A 24,156-nucleotide genomic window follows, 5' to 3' on the forward strand; every position below is an offset into this window, starting at 1 on the left:
TGGCCAGCAACAACAGAGCCCTAAACACGGTACAGTTGTAGGCTTTGCCGGGGCAAATGCTTGCTTTTTCCGTCTTACAAATTTTGACGCTATTACTTTTGACTTGGGTCATAGGTCATAAAGGTCTAAAATGGGGTCCTAAAATAATGAGATTTTAGGTCGAAAATGGGCCCTGGGTTTTATATACCTGCGGCCGCACACACCCTTACCACTTCTCTGAACAAGTACCCCCCTCCCCGCGGGGCTTAAACATGGTCACAAATCGTTTCGTCTGCCTCAATCTTAAACTCCGAAGGTGGTGGAGATCTTTTTCCCTGACTAGCACCAAGATTTTACAGCAAGGCATGCCACAGAGCAGCGACAATGCAGTGCTGTAATTAAATTTGTTTATCGCTGTACTCACTGGGTTTATCATAGATTACTATCATGGGTACTAAAGACCAGGATTCATGTCCGCGACTGACATATGCCCTACCTGGAATTGTATATTCTAGTTCGTCATTTAGGTCTGACTATCTTCACTAATTCCAGTGCTCCTGGTTCGGGTTCATTTTCATCCACAGTAACATCAATGCGTTTAACTACTGTCCCCGACAGTGCCATGGCTAAAGAGTGACATGGGCTGTGGCTAGCTGAGTTGTCTTGATATGTTGACATACGGTCACCTGACAAAGGTCAGCGGTCCCAGGTTTTGATTTATTTAGTTTGATCAGCAAGCCTTGGAGAGAGAGAGAGAGAGAGAGAGAGAGAGAGAGAGAGAGAGAGAGAGAGAGAGAGAGAGAGAGAGAGAGAGAGAGAGAGAGAGAGAGAGAGAGAGAGAGAATAATGATGACGATGGTGAAAATGATGATAACGATGGTGATGATCGAGATGGTGGTGGTGGCGATGTAACAATTATCCCCATCCTACGCCTCATCAACATCATCATCACCATCAAACTGCATCCCGCGCCAACAACACTAACTTTACTTGCCCATTTCAGCCACAGCTTACAGACGACTGACATTTCTGACACGAACTTTGGGCAGAGATCATCACTTTTGCACTCACCGTCCCTCCCTGCTGTCACCGTATAATGGTTGCATTGTTCTCAGGAAAGCTACTTGATATTCCAGAGAATACTTTTTCAGCAGCATTTGAGCCGAGTCCAAAAAACAATAGTCACCAAGTATCTACAGCCATTGAAAGAAAGATTCAGAAATGGCAATTTGATATGAAATGAAAAAATATTAAATTATGCAGAAAACACCAACGGTGAAGAATTTGCACCATTCACATGAGCCGTTTCGCCTTTATCAGTTTTTAACACACCATTTGTGTTACTTTACGAGGTATTTCTCAAAGTTTTGTCACAGCTTTCCATGTCATGTCTTTTTCGTTCTCGACTCCATTAATCTCACTTCAACACAATGCTTCATACTCAGTTGAGTTCTGTTCTATGCCTCGCTGATGGATTTTTTTTTAATCGAAGACTTTATTGGCATTTCTTAAAGCATGTTAACAACGTCAAACTTCTTTACATCTTGACTGCATGAGAAAGAAAAGGAAAACAAAAGTTACTTCAACATCTGTTTGTCACTTTTACTTTTTTACTTTTGCCTCGCTGATGGGTACTTGTCGTAGGACACGTGGAATTGATTTGACCAGAATCAAACAACCATAGTTGACGACGATCGTCAAATCTCAGGCCGTGAGAACTATTAGTGGTTTAATGTGACCTCAGAGACATGTAATGGTTGTCAAAATCCTGACTTAGAATATACTTTAGGGTGTCAACAGTAATTACAGGTGGGTGAGTCGGGGCAATTCCATACGCACCTATACTGTAAAATGTGACCCTCCCCTAACTTTTTGTTAAAAATGCGACCCTTCCCCTTGTCCGACATTTTACAAATTGGCCCTCCCCCAATCACTGCAGCATTCTCCCCAGGAATAACTGAAGCAGTATCAGCTAATTTACATAACAATTGGTTTAATTGTTATGTAAGTTAGGGGCAGAAATTACAGGGGGAGGCTGGCGTTTTGGGAGGGATTGTCGCAATTTATCAGGCAATCATTTTAGTAGGATCATACAGTTGCGGGAGGGTCACCATATTATGTGCAACTAAAAGAAGGCAAGATGTGGCTGATTTTGTGATTCACCAAAAAATATCACATCGTAATACATGGGAGTCTATCCCCACAAACAAACTATATCTGTTCACATTTATATATGTACTTTGTTTGAAGTGGGAAGTAAGACGTGGATGTGTGTACGAGAAATTGGATTTTTAAAATGCTGATTCACTATACATGGCAGTCTATGAGGAAACTATGAATATTTTTTCCCCAATACACAACTTGGTAAATCTATGTATTTATGTGCTCTTGATATTGATATTGATGTATTTGATTAGACCAGGGTGGTTAAAAATGGATGTGTGTGCAAGAAATTTGATTTTGGAATTTCACCGAAATGTTGATTCACTAGACATTGTAGTCTATGAGGAAACTATGAATATTTTTCGTAATACAAAACTAGGTAAATTTGTGTATTTATGTACTCTTGATTATTGATATTGATGTATTTGATTAGACGAGGGTGGTTACAAGTGGACGTGTGTGTACGAACTTTGATTTTAGAATTTCACCGAAATGTTAATTCAAGATACATGGTAGTCTAGGAGAGATATAAAACATAAAATTGACAATATCTGTGCACATATAGATATTAATTTGATAATTGGTATTCACTTTGCTACCTGTCCCATGTGTTATTGTCTCTTGTCTTTCATCAGGTTTTAAGTGTTCAAAGTCTCTAATGTAGGATACAACTGCATGTTCTTTTCTTGTGAGGCTTGTCGATAATGTATATGTAATTAAAAGAGTCAACAATCGTCGGTGATTTCGTATTGAGGTAATTATCACATGGACAATCGAAGGTTTGGCCATAAAATCAGCTTCTGTTAAAAGTGACCCTCTCGCTAAGATAGATTTATAAAAATGACCCTGCCCCTTACACAGTTTTCTAAAAGGTGGCCCTCCCCAATTCCCCTGGCCCACCCCGCCTGTAATTACTCAAGGCTCCCTTAATCAAAATACATAAGGACATATTTGAATATTGTTTCATGTTACTTTATCGAATAATTTGTTGATAATATCAGATCTGTTGATCTGTAAACACCACCCAAGGCCCCTACGTCATCTGTCAGTTGAAATTCGGTACAAGAAACCTTTGACCTCATGTCTTTGTGCCACAAGATAAAGTAAACACACTACCCGAGATGCTTTGCGTTGCACCGTAAGGACGTTGGTCGGTAAGAAATGCTTGACATGACACAAGTATCTTCAAAAATAAGTTGAACAGTCCAGACATAACCCTTGAACATTTTTTCGTGGGGCGTTTAACTTTTATTCAAATCATAATTTGAGTCCTTACAGTAACTAACTATATACACTTTTGTTCCGCTTTTACCGAACGACTGGACATTTTCGACAAAAGCGTTGTCACTTCTTTTCAGTCCACGTATCGACTGCCAACAGCCGCCTGCAGTTGAATTCTACGACTCCTTCAACTCTCGGGCGGAGGGACAAGCATACCCCAAGGCAACTACCATTCTGGCTACGTCGCTATAGGGACTGCAGACAGTGTAGACATAGTCTTAAGATGAATAATCATTTCCTCAACATATTTCTCAAAAGTAACCACAAGGTGTACAGTAATAAAGAATGTGATATTTTGAAATTCTAAATTTCTATTCCCGAGTTGTTAGAAATCTATGTTGATGTTTTCCTGCAGTTTGATATTCCTACTAAATGACGAATTATGGTATACTGACATTGAACAATCAAGACAACGCCACCAAATTTATTCCATTTTGAAGATGAACATTTCTGTCTGTAAAAACATTATTGTGTAATGACGACAATAATAAAAGCACGAAGGGAGATATTCTAAATCGTTCAACTTGAGGATGAAACGCAAGAATACAACCATCTAAAATCTAAACAAGATCCTTTTTCATAGCCGTCTAATGACACATTCTAAATCTCAAATTGTCAAAATGATTGACATAGACTAGAACACACGAAAAGAGACTTAATCTGAAACAGGAAGAGTCTCAGAGTATAAACTTCGGCATGGAAACAGCGAAGCAATGTCAGGCGTTTTGATAGCAGTGAGAACATCCTACCCACAAAAAACGAAATCCCACCCAAACAAAGAAGCAAACAAAAACATCCCCCCAAAAAACACGGAAAACAACTTATTATTATTAGAGTAGAGTTGTTTTGCCCTTACGATGGCGTTGCACTTAACCAAGATACAACTTTGAAGCAATGTTTCTTATCAAAGATGACATTCAAATTCCTATACTATATATTTTCAAAATGCAGAGAAATGTAAAGTTTAGTATAGTAGCAATGGTTTACTTGAAGGGGTATATATATATATATATATATATATATATATATAGATATATATATATATATATATATATATATATATATATAAAGTTAAAAACTAAATTTGATTTAAGTCAAAAATTGACACTAACTTATTAAATTTAATATCTCATTTGAAACTATATAGACTATCTGCAGAGAAAACCGACAATTTTGTTTTGCATTATGGGTTGAAAGACTGATGAGCAAAGTTGAAATTACTCATTTAAAATGTCAGAACTTTATCGCAAAACATACAGGTACATAGAATTGAAAGAACACAGTGTGAAAATTTCAGAAAATTTGACATTGACAAAGTGTAGTAAAATGTTTTGAAATGTTCAAAACGGAGAAAGAGGAAAATCGGGCGATTTGCGTACATTTACACTTCTTCAATCTTTCATTGACCTGAAAGCAAATAATTCCCTTTAACATTCATAACAGAAATGTGTGTTCAGTTCTCAGTTTCATCAAGAATGCCAGAATCGAGGGCAGCGATTTGTTATAGTCACTTGGCATCTGTAAAGCTAAGAACTCATCCTTCCTCCGGAAGTATTCGCCAAATTTTTGGATTCCATAGCTGTTATTAAGAAAACATTCCAATAAATCTTGGTTAGAGACAATATGAGAACAGTCAGAGTCTTGGTGACTATTCTCGTGTACAGAGCTCAAAAACTTAACATAGTGTAGTGAAACTACTGAGTCAGCAATCATAGATTCTTTTGTCTTCAACACGACCATTGATTCTCGCTAATATAATGGCTAAAATAAAACACTTCTACGGCATTTCAAATGTTCGAAGTGACAAAACATATTTTGATGATCGTGAATGCTAGTCTATCTACAGCATTTTAAATGTTCGAAGTGACACAACATATTTTGATGATCTTGAATGCTAGTCTACCTACAATGAATGAAAAATGAACATTTTGTGTCAATACATGGATTTATTTTGACTCAATTACTTTATCAAACGCGTGGTAAGACAACATTTGTGCTCGAATAACTCACTGTGCCTGCTTCCAGTTGATTATGTGTTAAATAAACTACAAACAGTCTGATCACCACAATATCATTGAAAGCGGTAGACGTCAGAGAAAGTAACGAGTTTTCGGGACTATAGTTTTTAAACGCTAATCTTTGATTATCGTACGAAGATGATAGTCTGTTTACTGAAGGTGAATGTGAGAAGCCTTTTTAAATGTAACTTTCTGTGAAATGTATAACTATTCATTTCACAATTTAAGATTACGAACAGAACTTACAATGTTTCGTCATACAAACAAGAGATGAACAACATACATTAATGTTATTCCAGAAGCGGTAGTCGTTTAACTTGTAAATAAGAAGAAAATTGAGTGACATCATGCAAAATACCGAGAACAGATATCATCGTGGAAGCGATATTGCTGTGCAATTTTATCATATTTATTAAGCAGAGGCACACATTACAGTAACTTACCCAAGGAAATCAAAGTCAACGGTGGAATGCACCGACTGTATCAAAGCCCATAGACCCCAGAAAAAATGAGCAGCCTAAGGATTGAACACCAAATCAGAATTAATGAAAAGGTGTAACATGAATGATATATATATATATAATATATATATATATATATATATATATATATATATATATATATACACACACACACACACACACACATAATTACATACATACATTAACAAGTTACTCCAAGTACAAAGTAATGATATCTGTCAGATATTATTACTGTGTACTTGCAATGTACTATGCAAATGAGAATCTTTGCTGAAACCAGTAATGATGGACGTAAAGTTTGGGAACTATTCACCAATAGCTCTTACTCAAGTATGTCTAAACTATTTTTGTTAAACCACAGGGATCTCAATCTTCGATGAAAATGATGTCGATGATTAAATATTTAAAAAAATGAAGAAAAATAAAAATATATTTGGACTCAGTATATTTGTTGTTGTTGTTAGTATTGCAGAAAAGAAGAAAGTAGTTCACTACAAAATTCAATACAGCTGAACTATACAGAGCGTATTTAATTTTGCAGAGCATGTGTAAATTAGACTGTATTGAATTTTTCGGCGCATGTGTACTTTGGCTGTATTGAATTTTGCAGTGCATACTTTGTTCCTTTATGCAAATAATATCAGCAACAATAATAATAACAAAACGACAACAACAACAACAACAACAACAACAAATTTATTGAGTCCAAATATATATTTTTATTTTTCTTCATCTTTTTTAATATTTAATCATCATCATCATCATTATCATCATCATCATCCTCATCGGAGATTGAGCCCCTGTGGTTACACTTAAGCGTTATGTCTCATGCGCCACAATGTGGCAGCTTCTTTTTCGCCTTAGTTTATTGCCACGCTTCGTAATATATGTATCTTGGTTTGTTTGGCTTTACGATCAAATGTAAAAGCGGTGGTTGCGTTCAAGTTTTTTTTTATTGAACGCGGTCTAGGTACAGTCCACTATGATAGTAACCGGCAGGCGAATTCGTTCGGCGGTGTGATCTAATGGGCCTGGGCTGGTGGTTTGTTCCACATTTCAATGTCCATTGTTTGACACAACTGTACATACACAAACTGAGAATTGTATACTATTACATGTAGGTCCACCCGAAGGTCACATGTTCAAATGGAAATTACAAAGTACAAAAATCGCCACTGGATGTGCAAATAAAAAATAATGCTAACGTACCAAGGCAAATTTATTGACAACAACGTAAAGCTTGTCAACGTCCTTATCAGTGACATGTTTGTTGACCCCAGACATTGTGTACCAGTCGCTCAGATACTTTTTTAACCATTTGAGTTGAAGTTCCTTCTGTGGGTAGTTGTCAAAATCTACAACGTGAAGGCCTGTTAGGAGCAAAAACAATGATATATGACTCATTACCCAAATGTTACCCATCATGCACACTTTTATCAATAAGAAATGATCTCTGTGGGTCAGTTTAATTGCTGTGTAAATCAACACTGGAGGTGTGTAAATATAAGATTTGACTTTGTTTGTGTACCGTCTATTTACTGTCTGTTCTGTGCTGTTTTGTGTCTATGTTTACAACTATTGTCTTACAAATTTGACCTAGTGTTATTGGATTATGGATGGGTATGATTGCGATTATTGAAATAAGGGTCATATCAAGTTCAACATACACGCCACTTACAACATCAGAGCAACTTTTGCTGATGATAGAAGAAGTAATGAGAAAACTAGGTTTTTGAACAAATCATCACAAATAGCACAATATAATTGTTGCAAAATCATATCAATATGGCATAAAAACTGGTATGGGTATTACAATGTGACAGGAATGGTCACGGGTACCTTTCTAGTTTGCCACACATGCGCGGTTTGGTCCAAATTATCAAATTTGAAAGTATACTGCCGCTAATCACATTACCGAAAAATTATACACTACTTTAAGAAGATTGAATTACAAACCATTACTGCATATGATAAAGACAAGAGAGGAAATACAACAAAGAAAACTGCTGACAAACTCTACCTACTATAGAAGGATCAAAATAATGTAAATGAAATGTTTTTGGGAATGCAGTGTCCATGAGACATGGCTGAGAAAAAGAACTAATCTGAGAATGTCACATGCATTGCCTTGGAATGACTATGGTATGTAACGTTCGGATCTTACCGGCAAACTCGCAGAAATGATTGGCAATGTCGAACCCCTGGTAGTTGTAACAAGCATATTCATAATCAATAAACGCAACATCTTCTGTAATACAAATAATTTAAGTAATTGCAATTATATGACTTGTTGTTATTGGATGCAACTTTCTTTAAGGCGATACCGAAGGATTCAAAGCGCGCGTTGGTTGCTATCGCTGGCAACGTTCCGAACACGCACTTTTGCAGGGGCAAAATCTTACCGTTCCGTTGTTTTCTATGGGTTTTTCGACTCCTGTATCTTGAAAATGCTTTGGTGCAACTTTGTAGGAGTTGAAACGTTTGAAAATAGAGCTGTTAAAGTTTGCATATGTGTGACGTCACTGATCAATCGCGCGACAAAACTGCGTCTTTTGGAATAGTATGGTTCTGTAAATTTTATTATGCAAAGAAAACCATGAAAACTTTGCATTTTGATTGATTTTGGAAGTTACCCTTAGCAACCGTTGCTTAGTAACTGAATCCTTAGGTATCGCCTTAAGGTTTCAGTCGGTATCCTGTGAAGGCTGTGTGATGACAACTCACTGTATTTTGTTGTTCCACAACTTAACTTACGATTAATATGATTAAACAATTTGATGGTGTTTATATATATATATATATATATATATATATATATATATATATATATATATATATATATATATATATATATATATATATATATATATATATATATAACACACATACACACACACACACACACACAATATATATAATATATATATCATATATGTATATGTGTGTGTGTGTGTGTGTGTGTATGTATGTGTGTTTGTGTTTGTGATAGTCATCTGAACAATGCCCGACAGTTGTTATATAAATGTTTCATTTTTCTTAAAACATTGCACCACAGACACTATGAGCTTTCCAAACTGTAACACATTTTTAACGTTTGAACGCTCTATTAAATTTACGAACATAACACAACTTTGACGATTAACAGGCTTTTTTTAATAATTAATTGTCATTCTGCAGTTTTTTCGGGCACCGGGAAAATTGCTTGAAAGAAAAAATGTTTTGCTGCTGAATGAAAAATAAAATTTAACCATTTGAACAAACTAAAAATGCGCATGTGCAATAGTTTCACTTACTTGTTTGCTCGTCGTACACAATATTTGCCAGTACTAAATCATTGTGGCAGAACACGGTGGGTGAGTTCAATTGGACCAATTTTGTCTCTAGCTCTTCAAGTTCCTTTCCAAGTTGGTCATAGTTAGGGATATTTTCTTTAAACCTGCGTTCGAAATGATAATGTACAGGACGAAGGCATGGAATAGGGAAAAAACACTTACTAACCTGTTGCTGTGGTGATTTTGTAAAAGCAAAATGCGATAATACACAGAATTTGAAATTTGCATGACAACGACATCAGAGGAATCATATTATCACTGAAGTATTATATGTTGATGGTGAAAGTCTGACATGGGAAGTTATTAAATAGTTAAACAAATCCACGAATGATAATGTAGTCTCAGAATCTCTTATAATATTGGCAGTACGGTATTAGTTATCTTTATTGGTGTGTTACGTTAATTGCCTCCATTTATATCTATATTTTCCTGCTTCTGTTCTGTGTCACCATTTTCATCATATCACTTAGCTCTTCTCTTCTACCTTTTCTATTCCTCTTTGCTGATTTGTTCATTTTCTGTAGTAATGCCCGCTACCCCTAACCCTATATTACAGCCAAGAATTTGAACCAAGTCGATGGAACCAGCATGGTTTTTGGCAAGATTTTTGGTGAAAAGTGTAACTACATACATGTAGATTACCTTCTATTTGTTTCTTCATCTTCGAACTCCTTCGGAATGTTTTGATACCATCTTTTCATCTTAGGAAACAATCCAGCATTAGGAATCTTACTGCCATCCTCTGGTTTAATGGTGTGCATTTGTGCCATTTTATTTGCGACTAGCCTTAAAAATAAATCAAGACCTCATTGGCTTATTCACCACAAGAAACAAAAACTATAATTGACTTTAGCTTTGATTCCAGAAGTGCTTCTTGTGACCCTTTAATTTTACAGTACTTGTGGTCATAAAATGTTATTTTGAAGTGGCCAACTGTCGGCCGTCTTGGATATAGCATAAAACAAATCTGCACGCGTAGAAACGACATAGGCTTATATCTACTAAAGTAGTAACTCATTAGTACAGTGGCGTCTTAGCTAAATTGAAACAACAGCCGCGTGGCGTCCGTATCGCATCATGAAAAAAATCGACGTGCAAAGGTAAGACAAAGTGTTATGTCCTTGACTGCACAGACTTTGAAACAAATCAGTCCAGGAATGCCATAGTTTACGGCTCTAGATATGAAAAAGTGAAAAAATGGCCGCCTGGTGGCCCTACTGGATCTTGTCGAAAAGCAAATTGACTGTCATATATATGACTTAGATTGCAGCTTTGTACAAATCTGGAAAGAAATCGGTGAAGTCATATCCTAGAAAAACCTTGATAGACAGAGATACAGACGCACTAGACGGACATGGCAACAACTTTAATCCAAATCAGTGCCCTGTTATTCAGGTAATTATAACATTATGAAGTATTCACAACATAGGCCACTTAAGCCGTACTTTGCAACCTATCTCTAGGTTGTTACTGTATAGTAAGAAACAGCACGAACAAAATATTGAGAATTATTGCGTATGGTGCCATTTCGTAATAAAGAACGGAGATATTTAAATCAGGAAACATTTTTGTATACTCACGGGTATATTTTCTCTGACTTAACCATGTCTGAATCTATTGTCTCACCAGGGATATACTGATAACAAATCCCATTATTGAAACAACAGTAAAGTTCAGGACCACATTTGGCTTTGAATAAGACTTGAAAGGTGTCAATTTCTTTTGCTCTGTCTATGACCAATTCTGAATTGTGTCCATAAATGCGGATTAAAACCATATCACGTGTGTTTTCAGGGTAAATAACAGCCGTACATTTATTCAACAAGCCTCCGGTAAACACCTGGAATGTAAGATAAGATAGTTGATGTTTTATTTGATGAGATTCTTGATTGAGAAAGTCAATGGCACCTCAGCATGCAGGTCAGAGTAATGTACTTGTGTCGGACAATGTCCAAAAGTATATAAGTGCTTGAAAGCACCAAACCAATCTTTATCACAGTGTCACCTAGCTGATCAACTGAATTTGTAATATAAATAAATTGCAACATTCAGCTATAGGGCACTCAACACTTTCGAGAAATTTGAAAAATAGAAAGATCCAATTCTCCCAAATTAGTTCCAATCGTGTAGTGTTGTTCTGTGAGTTTTTCAAGTAAAGGACTATTTATCCTTAGACTATTTGTCCTCACAAACACGAACACTAGTAATACCTGTGAACGCACATTTGCAGAATACAGAAATAGGGCTTTTTACTATTTATATCGCTATTATGAATCGAGACTAAACTGAAACATAGGTGTCCTTGCACACACGCGACTGCATTCATACTTTGTAACGGCAAACACTATAGGTTGATGTCCACCGACGAAGGCCGCTGAACTAAAAGAGTGTGCAATATGGTATACAGAGAGTTGTTCCAGCACGATAGTACTCGGATAGCATTTGTTTATTGATTGACATATCGTCGTAAGTTTAGAACATGTTGCCAAAGGTTGCTCAGTGCACAGGCTAGTACCAGACAAACGCGTGTGATATGGGACACTGTATCAGTATAGATTGTACTACGAAAGAATGGAGAAAACAAATATAAGAACGTTGCATCTCACCTCCCTTGTCTATGTACATAAGTAATTTGTTTTTTTGGTTCTTTTTGTGAAGTTCCTGTTTTTCCATCGATTACAGTCGCTCTGTGTATGGGTCAGAAGTGCTAAGCAAATACTCGCTTTGAAATTGAAAGACTTACACTTTTACTCATATTCAAACATTTGTTTCCCCCATTGTCTTAAAAATTGAGAAAAAAAAATCAGGAGTAACCTTGCAAATGGTGTTACTAGAGAAACGAATTATCTAATATTTACCGATATTTGCAATTGAACCATCCCTATGGAGAAAATGATTCTTTTTTTATTTCTCAAAACTAAGCCTATGAATATTATACTCACTCGAAAAGCTTCAAAGTGAGCCCCATAAGCGTTAGAGCAGTAAAGATTTGAAAGACCGAGTGTCTGTCACCGAGGCCAAGTCTACCTTAAAGTCAGTCAAACTACCACTTCTTTCCTTTCGGAGGAATGCTAATATTGTTACCCAGTGACTGTACTCGTTTTGGTGATTCTGCCATAATCTACATCGGGCTTTAACCAGATCACTGCTCTGTTACCCTGCGCCGATGTTCACTGCGGTGGCTGCTCCCAAAGTAATCCCGTGTCCTGTGCTTAAACCCCGGGGGATCATTTCCATTACTTGCCGATATGTATACGTGCCGCCCAATGGGGTGGGTATTTCTGCAACTTGGTCTAAAATGGGGGTATCAATTCCACTGTAATCCAAAGTCTAAAATGGGATTGATTTTTGAGTGCCACACAAGAACAAATTTCAGTCGTCTGTTCCCGTCTCGCTAGCAGGGTTCTGAGCTGCACTCTGTAAGCATAGATATCTTTTTCTGTGGAAGGGGAACCATTAAAGAGACCCCTGGCTTAAGCAAAAGTAAGTATCGACTTTGTTTTAAAACATTGTCACTGATTGGTTAGAACTCTATATATGGCAGATTTTTGCCCAATAGAAAATAACCAAACAAAGTGGCTCTACTGCTCCTAGTATTGATCATGACAGACAGGTCGACCATGGCTACATGAAGTACTAGTAGTATTGCTTTACAGGCGGACAGCGAGGTTTGTTGTGAATTGGAATTTAAAAAAAAAACACAAACCACCAGTCAGACTGTAACTGCTGATAACTGATAATTTGTAGAAGCTGGACCAAAATTTAGTCAGGGTGAAAGACATTTTCTTTCACCAAAATGTTTTAGTATTTCATGATGTTTTTCGGAATCATGGCTTGGCCAGCAACTAATAGCCCTAAACGCGGTACAGTGGTAGGCTTCGCCGGGGCAAATGCTTGCTTTTTCCTTTTTAAAAATTTTGACGCTATGACTTTTGACCTGGGTCAAAGGTCATAAAGGTTTAAAATGGGGTCCTAAAATAATGAGATTTTAGGTCTAAAATGGGCCCTGGGTTTTATACCTTCGGCCGCACACCCCTACCACTTCTCTGAACAAGTCCCCCCACCCCTGCGGGGCTTAAGCATGGTCACAAATCGTTTCGTCTGCCTTAACCTTAAACTCCGAAGGTGGTGGAGATCTTTTTCCTGACTAGCACCAAGATTTTACAGCAAGGCATCCCACAGAGCAGTCCTGGCGACAATGCATCAGTGCTGTAATTAAATTTGTTTATCGCTGTACTCACTAGGTTTATCATAGATTACTATCATTAGTACTTACGACCAGGATTCATGTCCGCGACTGACACATGCCCTACCTTGAATTGTATATTCTTGTTCGTCCATTTAGGTCTGACTATCTTCACTAATTCCAGTGCTCCTGGTTCGGGTTCATTTTCATCCACAGTAACATCAATGCGTTTAACTACTGTCCCCGACAGTGCCATGGCTAAATAGTGACATAGGCTGTGGCTAGTTGAGTTGTCTTGATATGTTGACGTACGTTCACCTGACAAGAGGTCAGCGGTCACAGGTTTTGATTTATTTTAGTTCGATCAGCTAACCTTGGAGAGAGAGAGAGAGAGAGAGAGAGAGAGAGAGAGAGAGAGAGAGAGAGAGAGAGAGAGAGAATAATAATGACGACGGTGATAATAATGATAACGATGGTGATGATCGAGATGGTGGTGGTGGCGATGATGGTGATAATACTACAATTATCCCCATCCTGCTCCTCATCAACATCATAATCACCATCAAACTACACCCCCGCCAACAACACTAACTTTACTTGCCCATTTCACCCACAGCTTACAGACGACTGACATTTCTGACACGAACCTTGGGGCAGAGATCATCACTTTTGCCCTCACCGTCCCTCCCTGCTGTCAACGTATAATGGTTGCATTGTTCTTAGGAAAGGAACTTGATATTCCAGAGAATACTTTTTCAGCAGTATTTAAGCCGAGGCCAAAATACAATGGTCACCAAGTATCTACAGCCATTGAAAGAAAGATTCAGAAATGGCTAGTTGATATGAAATGAAAACAATATTAAATCATGCAGAAAACACCAACGGTGAAGAATTTGCACCATTCACATGAGCCGTTTCGCCTTTATCAGTTTTTAACACACCATTTGTGTTACTTTACGAGGCATTTCTCAAAGTTTTGTCACAACTTACCATGTCATATCTTTTTCGTTCTTGACACCAGTAATCTCACTTCAACACAATGCTTCACGCTCAGTTGAGTTCTGTTCTATGCCACGCTGATGGATACTTGTCGTAGGACACGTGGAATTGATTTGACCAGAATCAAACAACCATAGTTGACGACGACCGTCAAATCTCAGGCCGTGAGAACTATTAGTGGTTTAATGTGACCTCAGAGACATGTAACGGTTGTCAAAATCCGGACTCAGAAATATACTTTAGGGAGCTTTCAGTAATTACAGGTGGAGGGCCGGGGAATTCCGTGCGCACCTATACTGTAAAATGTGACCCTCCCCTAACCTTTTGTTTAAAATGCGACCCTTCCCCTTGTCCGACATTCTACAACTTGACCCTCCCCCAATCACTGCAGTATTCTCCCCAGGAATAACTGAACCAGTGTCACTAATTTACATAACAATTGGTTTATTGTTATGTAAGTTAGGGACAGAAATTACAGGGGGAGGCTGGCGTTTTGGGAGGGAGGGTCGCAATTTATCACGCAAGCATTTTAGAAGGATCATACAGTTGCGGGAGGGTCACCATATTATGTGCAACTAAAAGAAGGCAAGATGTGGCTGATTTTGTGATTCACCAAAAAATATCAAATCATAATTCATGGGAGTCTATCCCCACAAACAAACTATATCTGTTCACATTTATATGTACTTTGTTTGAAGTGGGTAGTAAGACGTGGATGTGTGTACGAGAAATTGGATTTTTAAAATGCTGATTCACTATACATGGCAGTCTATGAGGAAACTATGAATATTTTCCCCCAATACACAACTTGGTAAATGTATTTATGTGCTCTTGATATTAATATTAATGTATTTGATTAGACCAGGGTGGTTACAAATGGATGTGTGAGCAAGAAATCTGATTTTGGAATTTCACCGAAATGTTGATTCACTAGACATTGTAGTATATGAGGAAACTATAATTATTTTTTTAAAATACAAAACTAGGTAAATCTGTATTTATATACTCTTGATTATTGATATTAATGTATTTGATTAGACGAGGATGGTTACAAGTGGATGTGTGAGCACGAAATTTGATTTTTGAATTTTACCTATGAGTGATATAAAACATAAAACGGACAATATCCATGCATATATAGACATTAATTTGATAATTGATATACATTTTGCCACCTGTCCTATGTGTTTTTGTCTCTTGTCTTTCATCAGTTTTAACTGGTCAAGGTGTTTAATGTAGGATACAACTGCATGTTCTTTACTTGTGAGGCTTGTCGATAATGTATATGTATTTGAAAGAATCAATAATCGTCGTCTGTTAAAAGTGACACTCCCTGTAAGATAGATTTGTAACAGTTTTCAAAAAAGTGGCCCTCCCCAATTCCCCTGGCCCACCCCGCCTGTAATTACTCAAGGCTCCCTTAGTCAAAATACATAAGGACATATTTGAATATTGTTTCATGTTACTTTATCGGTTAATTTGTTGATAATATCAGATCTGTTGATCTGTAAACACCACCCAAGGCCCCTACGTCATCTGTCTGTTGAAATTCGGTACAAGAAACCTTTGACCTCATGTTTTTGTGCCACAAGATAAAGTAAACACACTACCCGAGATGCTTTGCGTTGCACCGTAAGGACGTTGGTCGGTAAGAAATGCTTGACATGACACAAGTATCTTCAAAAATAAGTTGAACAGTCCAGACATAACCCCTGAACATTTTTTCGTGGGGCGTTTAACTTTTGTTCAAAACATAATTTGAGTCCTTACAGTAACTAACAATTACCGACCGACTGGACATTTTAGACTAAAGCGTTGTCACTTCTTTTCAGTCCACGTATCGACTGCCAACAGCCGCTTTCGCCATTGGCCTGCAGTTGAATTCTACGACTCCTTCAACTCTCGGGCGGAGGGACAAGCATACTCCAAGCCAACTGCCATTCTGGCTACGTCGCTATAGGGACTGCAGACAGTGTAGACATAGTCTTAAGATGAAAATAGAATCATTTTCCTCAACATATTTCTCAAAAAGTCATCACAAGGTGTACAGTAATAAAGAATGTGATATTTTGAAATTCTAAATTTCTATTCCTGAGTTGCATTCAACGTTTAGAAAATCTATGTTGATGTTTTCCTGCAGTTTGATATTCCTACGAAATGATGAATTATGGTATACTGACATTGAACGATCAAGACAATGCCTCCAAAATTATTCCAGTTTTGAAGTGGAACATTTCTGTCTGTAAAAACAATTATTGTGTAATGACGACAATAAAAAAAGCATAAAGGGAGCATATTCTAAATCGTTCAACTTGAGGATGAAACGCAAGAGTACAACCCATCTGAAATCTAAACAAGATCGTTTTCATAGCCGTCTAATGACACATCTATTCTGAAATTGTCAAAATGATTGACATAGACTAGAACACGCGAAAATAAACTTGATCTGAAACAGGAAGAGTCTCAGAGTATAAACTTCAGCATGGAAACAGCGAAGCAACGTCAGGCGTTTTAATAGCAGTGAGAACATCCTACCCACAAAAAACGAAACCCCCACCCAAAACAAAGAAGCAAACGAAACACCCCAAAAAACCCCACGGAAAACAACTTACTATTATTAGAGTAGAGTTGTTTTGCCCATAAGGTGGCGTTGCACTTTACCAAGATACTGCTTTGAAGCAATGTTTCTTATCAAAGATGAGATTCAAATTCCTAATACTATATATTTTCAAAATGCAGAAAAATGTAAAGTTTAGTATGGTAGCAATGGTTTACTTGAAGGGGTATATATGGTTTACTTGAAGGGGTATATATATATATGAGGTTAAAGAACTCAATTTTTGTATTAATGATAAAAAATTGATTTAAGTCAAAAATTGACACTATTTTATTAAATTTAATTTCTCATTTGAAACTATATAGACTATCTGCAGAAAAAACCGACAATTTTGTTTTGCATTATGGGTTGAAAGACTGATGAGCAAAGTTGAAATGACTCATTCAAAATGTGAAAACTTTATCGCAAAACAAAATTGTCGTTTTGTACATAGTATTTAAAGTACACAATGTGAAAATTTCAAAAAATTTGACCCTGCCAGAGTGAAATTAAAATGTTTTGAAATGTTCAAAACGGGAGAAAAAGGAAGTCAGGAAATCGGGCGATTTGCGTACATTTACACTTCTTCAATCATTCATTGACCTGACAGCAATAATGCCCTTTAACATTCATAACAGAAATGTGTGTTTAGTTCTCTGTTTCATAAAGGTTGCCAGAATCGAGGGCAGCGATTTGTTTTAGTCACTTGGTACTTGTAAAGCTAAAAACTCCTCTTTCCTCCGGAAGTATTCGCCAAATTTTTGGATTCCATAGCTGTTAAGAAAACATTCCAATAAATCTTCGTTAGAGACAATATGAGAACAGTCAGAGTCTTGGTGACTATTCTCGTGTACAGAGTTCAAAAACTTAACATAGCGAAGTGAAATTACTGAGTCAGCAATCATAGATTATTTAGTTGTCTTCAAGACGACCATTGATTCTCACAAATATAATGGCTAAAAGAAAACACTTCTGCAGCATTTCAAATGTTCGAAGTGACACAACATATTTTGATGATCTTCCACTAGCATGAATGCTAGTCCATTATTAATGAAAAATGAACATTTTCTGAAAATACTTCGATCTATTTTGACTCAATTACTTTTATCAACACGTGCAAGACAAAATGTGTGCTAGAATAACACACTGTGCCTGCTTCCAGTTGATTATGTGTAAAATAAACTACAAACAGTCTGATCACCACGATATAATTTAAAGGAGGAGACGTCAAAGAAGGTAATCCTATCGAGTTTTGAAGACAGATCTTTTAAACGCTTATCTTTGATTATCGCACAAAGAAGATATTCTTTTTATTGAAGGTGGATGTGAGTAGCCTTTCAAAATACAACTTTCTGTGAAATATATTACTATTCGTTTTACAATTTAAGATTATGAACAGAAGTTACAATATTTCGTCATACAAACAAGAGATAAACAACAGACATTAATGTTATTCCAGAAGCGGTAGTCGTTTAACTTGTAAATAAGAAGAAAATGGAGTGATATCCTGCAAAATACCAAGAATAGATATTATCTTGGAAGCGATCTTGCTATGCATATTTTATCATTTATTAAGCAGTGGCACACTTTACAGTAACTTACCCAAGGAAATCAAAGTCAACGGTGGAATGCACCGACTGTATCAAAGTCCATAGACCCCAGAAAAAATGAGCAGCCTAAGGATTGAACACCAAATCAGAATTAATGAAAAGTGTAACATGAATGATATATATATATATATATATATATATATATATATATATATATATATATATATATAACAAATTTACTTCAAAATTACTTTATTATTTCATTACTCATTACTTTGTACTTGATGTAATTTTGTGTTATTTATATATATTATTTATAATATATATATATATATATATATATATATATATATATATATATATATATTCTACAACACCTAGTTGTCCAGACGTACCAGAATTACTGAGTCCAAATATATATTTTTATTTTTATTTATCTTTTTTAATATTTAATCATATTCATCATCATCATTATCATCATCATCATCATCCTCATCGGAGATTGAGCCCTGTGGTTACACTTAAGGTGAAGTACTACGAATTACGTCAAAATTAAGTTGTGGTGTCATTTTCTTGAAACTTTGCACAAATATTCTTGGAAGTTGTGCAAGTGCAAAAATGAAATAAAAAATGGGGGTCACCACGCTTGTTTCCATGGAACGGACGTTAACATGGCGTCGTTAGAATAAATAAAATGATATAATTCACTTAAACTAAAGAAAGCAATCATAAAACGCTTAGCAAATGAGTTATTTTTAATAAATACCAAGACTTAAGATCCATATCTATCGAATGTATAGTTTTCATGATGTTTGTGAAGAAATTTTGACATAAGTATCGATTACAAATGACGATATCGAAATTATATCACTACATAATTTTCGAACTTTCTTCCTGTCGCTTTGAATGGTGTCATTTTGACCAAACTTGGCGAATAAACTCCTGACATAATACTATTTAGTTTACATATTTAATAAAAGGGTGTCACCACGCTACTTTTTACAATATCTCAAGGTGAATGGGTAATTTGCGTCATATAAATGGGAGAGAAATGTTAATTTTTCGCTCATATTGAATAAAAACCAGCTTCCTAGGGGTCAAAATATGACAATGTTATAGGTCACATGTATTTCTAAGACACTGGGTCAAAAATTAGGTAAAAGCGCAATTTCAACAATGACAGGTGATGTTAAAAACATGCGCTACAAAATAACCCATTTGCGGCAGGCTGGAGTTAATCTGCGCAGAAACGTTCTAAAGCGTGTGCGCGTCCGAATTCGTCGTCCTTTACACTTAAGCGCTATGTCTCATGCGCCACAACTATGGCAGCTTCTTTTTCGCCTTAGTTGATTGCCACGCTTCGTAATATATGTATCTTGGTTTGTTTGGCTTTATGATCAAATGTAAAAGCGGTGGTTGTGTTGAAGTTTTTTTATTGAACGCGGTCAAGGTACATGCACTATGATAGTAACTGGCATGCGAATTCGTTCGATGGTGTGATCTAAGGGGCCTGAGCTGGTGGTTGGTTCCACATTTCAATGTCCAGCGCCCTTGTTTTGACACTACTGTACATACACAAACTGAGGATTGTATGCTATTACATGTAGTTCCACCAGAGGGCCACATGTTCAAGTGGAAATTACAAAGTACAAAAAATCACCACTGGATGTTCAAATAAAAAATAATGCTAACGTACCAAGGCAAATTTATTGACAACAACGTAAAGCTTTTCAACGTCCTTATCAGTGACATGTTTGTTGACCCCAGACATTGTGTACCAGTCGCTCAGATACTTTTTTAACCATTTGAGTTGAAGTTCCTTGTGTGGGTAGTTGTCAAAATCTACAACGTGAAGGCCTGTTAGGAAAGGAGCAAAAACAATGCTATATGACTCGTTACCCAAATGTTACCCATCATGCACACTTTTATCAATGAGAAATGATCTCTGTGGGTCAGTTTAATTGCTCTGTAAATCAACACTGGAGGTGTGTAAATATAAGGGTCATACCAAGTTCAACATACACGCCACTTACAACATCAGAGCAACTTTGGCTGATGATAGAAGAAGTAATGAGAAAACTAGGTTTTTGAACAAATCATCACAAATAGCACAATAGAATTGTTGCAAAATCATATCAACATGGCATAAAAACTGGCATGGGTAGTACAATGTGACAGGAATGGTCACGGGTACCTTTCTAGTTTGCCACACATGCGCGGTTTGGTCCAAAATTATCAAATTTGAAAGTATACTGCCGCTAATCACATTACCGAAAAATTATACACTGCTTTAAGAAGATTGAAACACAAAATATTACTGGATATGATAAAGACAAGAGAGGAAATACCACAAAGAAAACTGCTGACAAACTCTACCTACTGTAGAAGGATCAAAATAATGTAAATGAAACGTTTTTGGGTGTGCAGTGTCCATGAGACATGGCTGAGAAAAAGAACTAATCTGAGAATGTCACATGCATTGCCTTGGAATGACTATGGTATGTCACGTTCGGATCTTACCGGCAAACTCGCAGAAATGATTGGCAATGTCGAACCCCTGGTAGTTGTAACAAGCATATTCATAATCAATAAACGCAACATCTTCTGGAAAACAAATAATTTAAGTAATTGTAATTATATGACTTGTTGTTAATGGATGCAACTTTCTTTTTGGCGATACTGAAGGATTCAAAGAGCGCGTTGGTTGCTATCGCTTGCAACGTTCCGAACGCGCACTTTTGCACATGCAAAATCTTACCGTTCCGTTTTTTTTCTATTGAGTTTCGACTCCTGGTATCTTGAAAATACTCAAAATCTTTCAACTCTCTCAATTGTAAACCAATTTAGCGGATTTTTTGTAGGATTATCGAAGTCGTAGATGAGAATATAGATAAGCATGCGTTTTTAAAAATTGCCGGACAGTTTATGAGATATCGCCGTAAAACCCTTCAAAATTTAACAAAACGACACAGTAGATATTTTCTTGTTCAAAAATCGTTTATACCTGAACAGATAACCTAATCCATGCTAGGGTCTGTAAACAGGTATCTCAGGTGTTACATTCGGAAATTTTGGAAAATTTGGTGCAACTTTGTAGGAGCTGAAATGTTTTAAAATAGAGCTGTGGAAGTTTGCAGATGTGTGACGTCACTGATCAATCGCGCGACAAATCTGCGTCTTTTGGAATAGTATGGTTCTGTAAATCTTTATTATGCAAAGAAAACCATGAAAACTTTGTATTTGATTGATTTTGGAAATTACCATTAGCAAACGTTTCTTAGTAATTTGAATCCTTAGGTATCTCCTTAAGGTTTCAGTTGGTATCCTGTGTGATGACAACTCACTGTATTTTGTTGTTCCACGACTTACGATCAATATGATTAAACAATTTGACGGTTGCTATATATATATATATATATATATATATATATATATATATATATATATGTATATATATATTAAATTCCATGGGATTATATATTTATCACATGAACAGTCTTCTTACTTTTCTTTGATGAGGATGGATCAAAATTATTGTAACAAATTGCATGATTTTTATTGTGATTTTGTGTTTTATTTACGCGGAATACTTACATTTAATGAGAAAAGCGGTCCGTCACCCAGGAGATGTGAAAATGTTTACAGGTATACTTTCATTCATATATCCCATTAAGCTAAAAATTTGATACATGGAATGGTATCTCCACCAATCAGACATACGGATTCGGTCACATGCACGTGTCAATCATTGTCTCGCGCTTGACCGATGCCAAGGCAAGTCTGCCATCGGCGGACATAGCTTTCACCGCGCTAGCGACGGATAACGATAGTATTTTGAGTTATTTAGGATATTTACAATTATATTTATAAAGTGAATGCAACGGCACGATCGAAACAGTAGTTATCATTCTAAGAGATGCTGTGGCTTTTAAAATATCACAAGTTTACGGCCTTTAGCGAGCCCGAAATTTTCAGATCGATGACACACATAGTGTACGCGCTTGTACTTGGCACTGTCGTCACCGGTCTCCGCCGGTGGCCATCTCAGTTGTCAATGTTTTCGTCATACGAACTTTGATATTTGCTGTGACACATATATCGCCCGTAGGTACTTCCCAATTTTGTTAATGACGGGAACTCTGTTCTGTTGTGAGTGTTGTCCGAGTCAACTTTCGAAATGCATCGGATTCTACAGCGCTGCACTGCAGAGTTAAGGCTACAGGTCGACAGCTTATGTCTCCACTACAGCCTTACGCTGTAAGCTTAGGTTTGATTCCGATCGAGAAACAACTGAATAATTTGTGTGATGAAGGAAATTTATCGTTGTTCGTCGATACTTGTGCCTTCTATGTCGCTTTCCCGAAGTTTATACGGTATTCATTTATTAAGTTGAACTTTCGTTGAGGTGTATCTTTCGGGTTTATCGCCAACCGGGATCGCCAGGTACGACGATGTCCACATTGAGCCTTGCGACTGGAGCCGTGACGTTACTGAGCCAAACGACCGACGGTATCCTCATTCGATTCTTGGGAATAGCTAAAGCTTTAACGACTCGAAATTTCGTTGGGCATGCCTTCTATGTTTCCATCTCTGGATTTTTGGGTCACCTTTTTGTCAAAATGCCATGAAAGCACGGCATCGATCACGACAAATCGGTCTGTGTTTCGACATGCACGTACGAAAAGTTCCGGTTGATGACGTACAACAGGGGTAATACGGATTTCTTATCTGTGCTGGTGTACGTCACTCATGTGGAGACACGGGCCAGTTCATGTGATATATATATATATATATATATATATATATATATATATATATATATATATATATATATATATATATATATATATATTATATTATATATATATATATATATATATTATATATTATATATATATATATATATATAATATACACACTCACATATATATGATATATATATGAATATATATATATGTGAGTGTGTGAGTGTGTGTGTGTGTGTGTATTTATGATAGTCATCTGAACAATGCCCGACAGTTGTTATATAAATGTTTCATTTTTCTTAAAACATTGCACCACAGACACTATAACCTTCCGAGCTGTAACACATTTTGAACGTTTGAACGCTCTATTAAATTTAAGAACATAACACAACTTTGACGATTAGCAGCGGATGATTAATTGTCATTCTGCAGTTTTTTCGGGCACCGGGAAAATTGCTTGAAAGAAAAAATGTTTTGCTACTGAATGAAAAATAAAACTTAACCATTTGAACAAACTAAAATGCGCATGTGCAATAGTTTCACTTACTGGTTTGCTCGTCGTACACAATATTTGCCAGTACTAAATCATTGTGGCAGAACACGGTGGGTGAGTTCAATTGGACCAATTTTGTCTCCAGCTCTTCAAGTTCCTTTCCAAGTTGGTCATAGTTAGGGATATTTTCTTTAAACCTGCGTTTGAAGGGATAATGTACAGGACGAAGGCATTGAATAGGGAAAAAACACTTACTAACCTGTTGCTGTGGTGATTTTGTGAAAGCAAAATGCGCACAGACTTTGCAATTTGCATGACTGCTACATGAGAGG

General features: G+C 36.6%; 2 protein-coding genes across 10 annotated transcripts in view; both read right to left on the reverse strand.

The window, feature by feature from the left end:
- LOC139143460 (ethanolamine kinase 1-like) overlaps positions 1–24,156 on the reverse strand; it is a 50,956-nt gene that overhangs the window by 9,524 nt on the left and 17,276 nt on the right. For 2 of the 7 annotated variants that reach the window (XM_070713793.1, XM_070713801.1), the window contains 5 exons: positions 23,879–24,021; positions 21,107–21,190; positions 20,283–20,443; positions 18,639–18,712; positions 16,422–17,810 (listed from right to left, as the gene is read on the reverse strand). The exons of 1 other annotated variant lie outside the window; for it this stretch is intronic. In XM_070713793.1, the coding sequence (XP_070569894.1) occupies positions 17,735–17,810; positions 18,639–18,712; positions 20,283–20,443; positions 21,107–21,190; positions 23,879–24,021 (538 nt within the window). In that variant the 3' untranslated portion in view covers positions 16,422–17,734. Of the gene's footprint in view, positions 1–16,421; positions 17,811–18,638; positions 18,713–20,282; positions 20,444–21,106; positions 21,191–23,878; positions 24,022–24,156 lie in introns of those variants that run through there. 4 more of the 7 variants (XM_070713795.1, XM_070713799.1, XM_070713798.1 and 1 more) reach the window with 4 other exon arrangements.
- Positions 4,772–15,807, reverse strand: LOC139143459 (ethanolamine kinase 1-like). Of its 3 annotated transcripts, none has more exons than XM_070713791.1 (9): positions 14,432–15,806; positions 13,569–13,809; positions 10,836–11,095; positions 9,898–10,041; positions 9,217–9,359; positions 8,088–8,171; positions 7,133–7,293; positions 5,885–5,958; positions 4,772–5,002 (listed from the first exon to the last, which is right to left on the reverse strand). In XM_070713791.1, the coding sequence occupies exons 2-9, from the start codon at positions 13,695–13,697 to the stop codon at positions 4,858–4,860; spliced, it is 1,140 nt and encodes a 379-aa protein (XP_070569892.1). In that variant the 5' UTR covers positions 13,698–13,809; positions 14,432–15,806; the 3' UTR covers positions 4,772–4,857. The 3 variants fall into 3 exon arrangements, with proteins under 3 accessions (XP_070569892.1, XP_070569891.1, XP_070569893.1); XM_070713790.1 differs by having other exon boundaries at positions 13,569–13,814; XM_070713792.1 differs by lacking the exon at positions 8,088–8,171 and having other exon boundaries at positions 13,569–15,807.

Source organism: Ptychodera flava, chromosome 11, assembly GCF_041260155.1.
Source record: "Ptychodera flava strain L36383 chromosome 11, AS_Pfla_20210202, whole genome shotgun sequence".
Lineage (NCBI taxonomy): Eukaryota > Metazoa > Hemichordata > Enteropneusta > Ptychoderidae > Ptychodera > Ptychodera flava.

What these genes read in the sequence shown, in the direction of transcription:
- LOC139143459 (XM_070713791.1), bottom strand. Translation starts at nt 13,697, where the DNA reads ATGGCACTGTCGGGGACAGTAGTTAAACGCATTGATGTTACTGTGGAT. An exon ending in ACAAGAATATACAATTCAAG is followed by an intron (nt 11,096 to 13,568) that starts GTAGGGCATGTG and finishes CTTACATTCCAG; the next exon opens with GTGTTTACCGGAGGCTTGTT. An exon ending in TTGTCAATAAATTTGCCTTG is followed by an intron (nt 5,959 to 7,132) that starts GTACGTTAGCAT and finishes TTCAATCCTTAG; the next exon opens with GCTGCTCATTTTTTCTGGGG.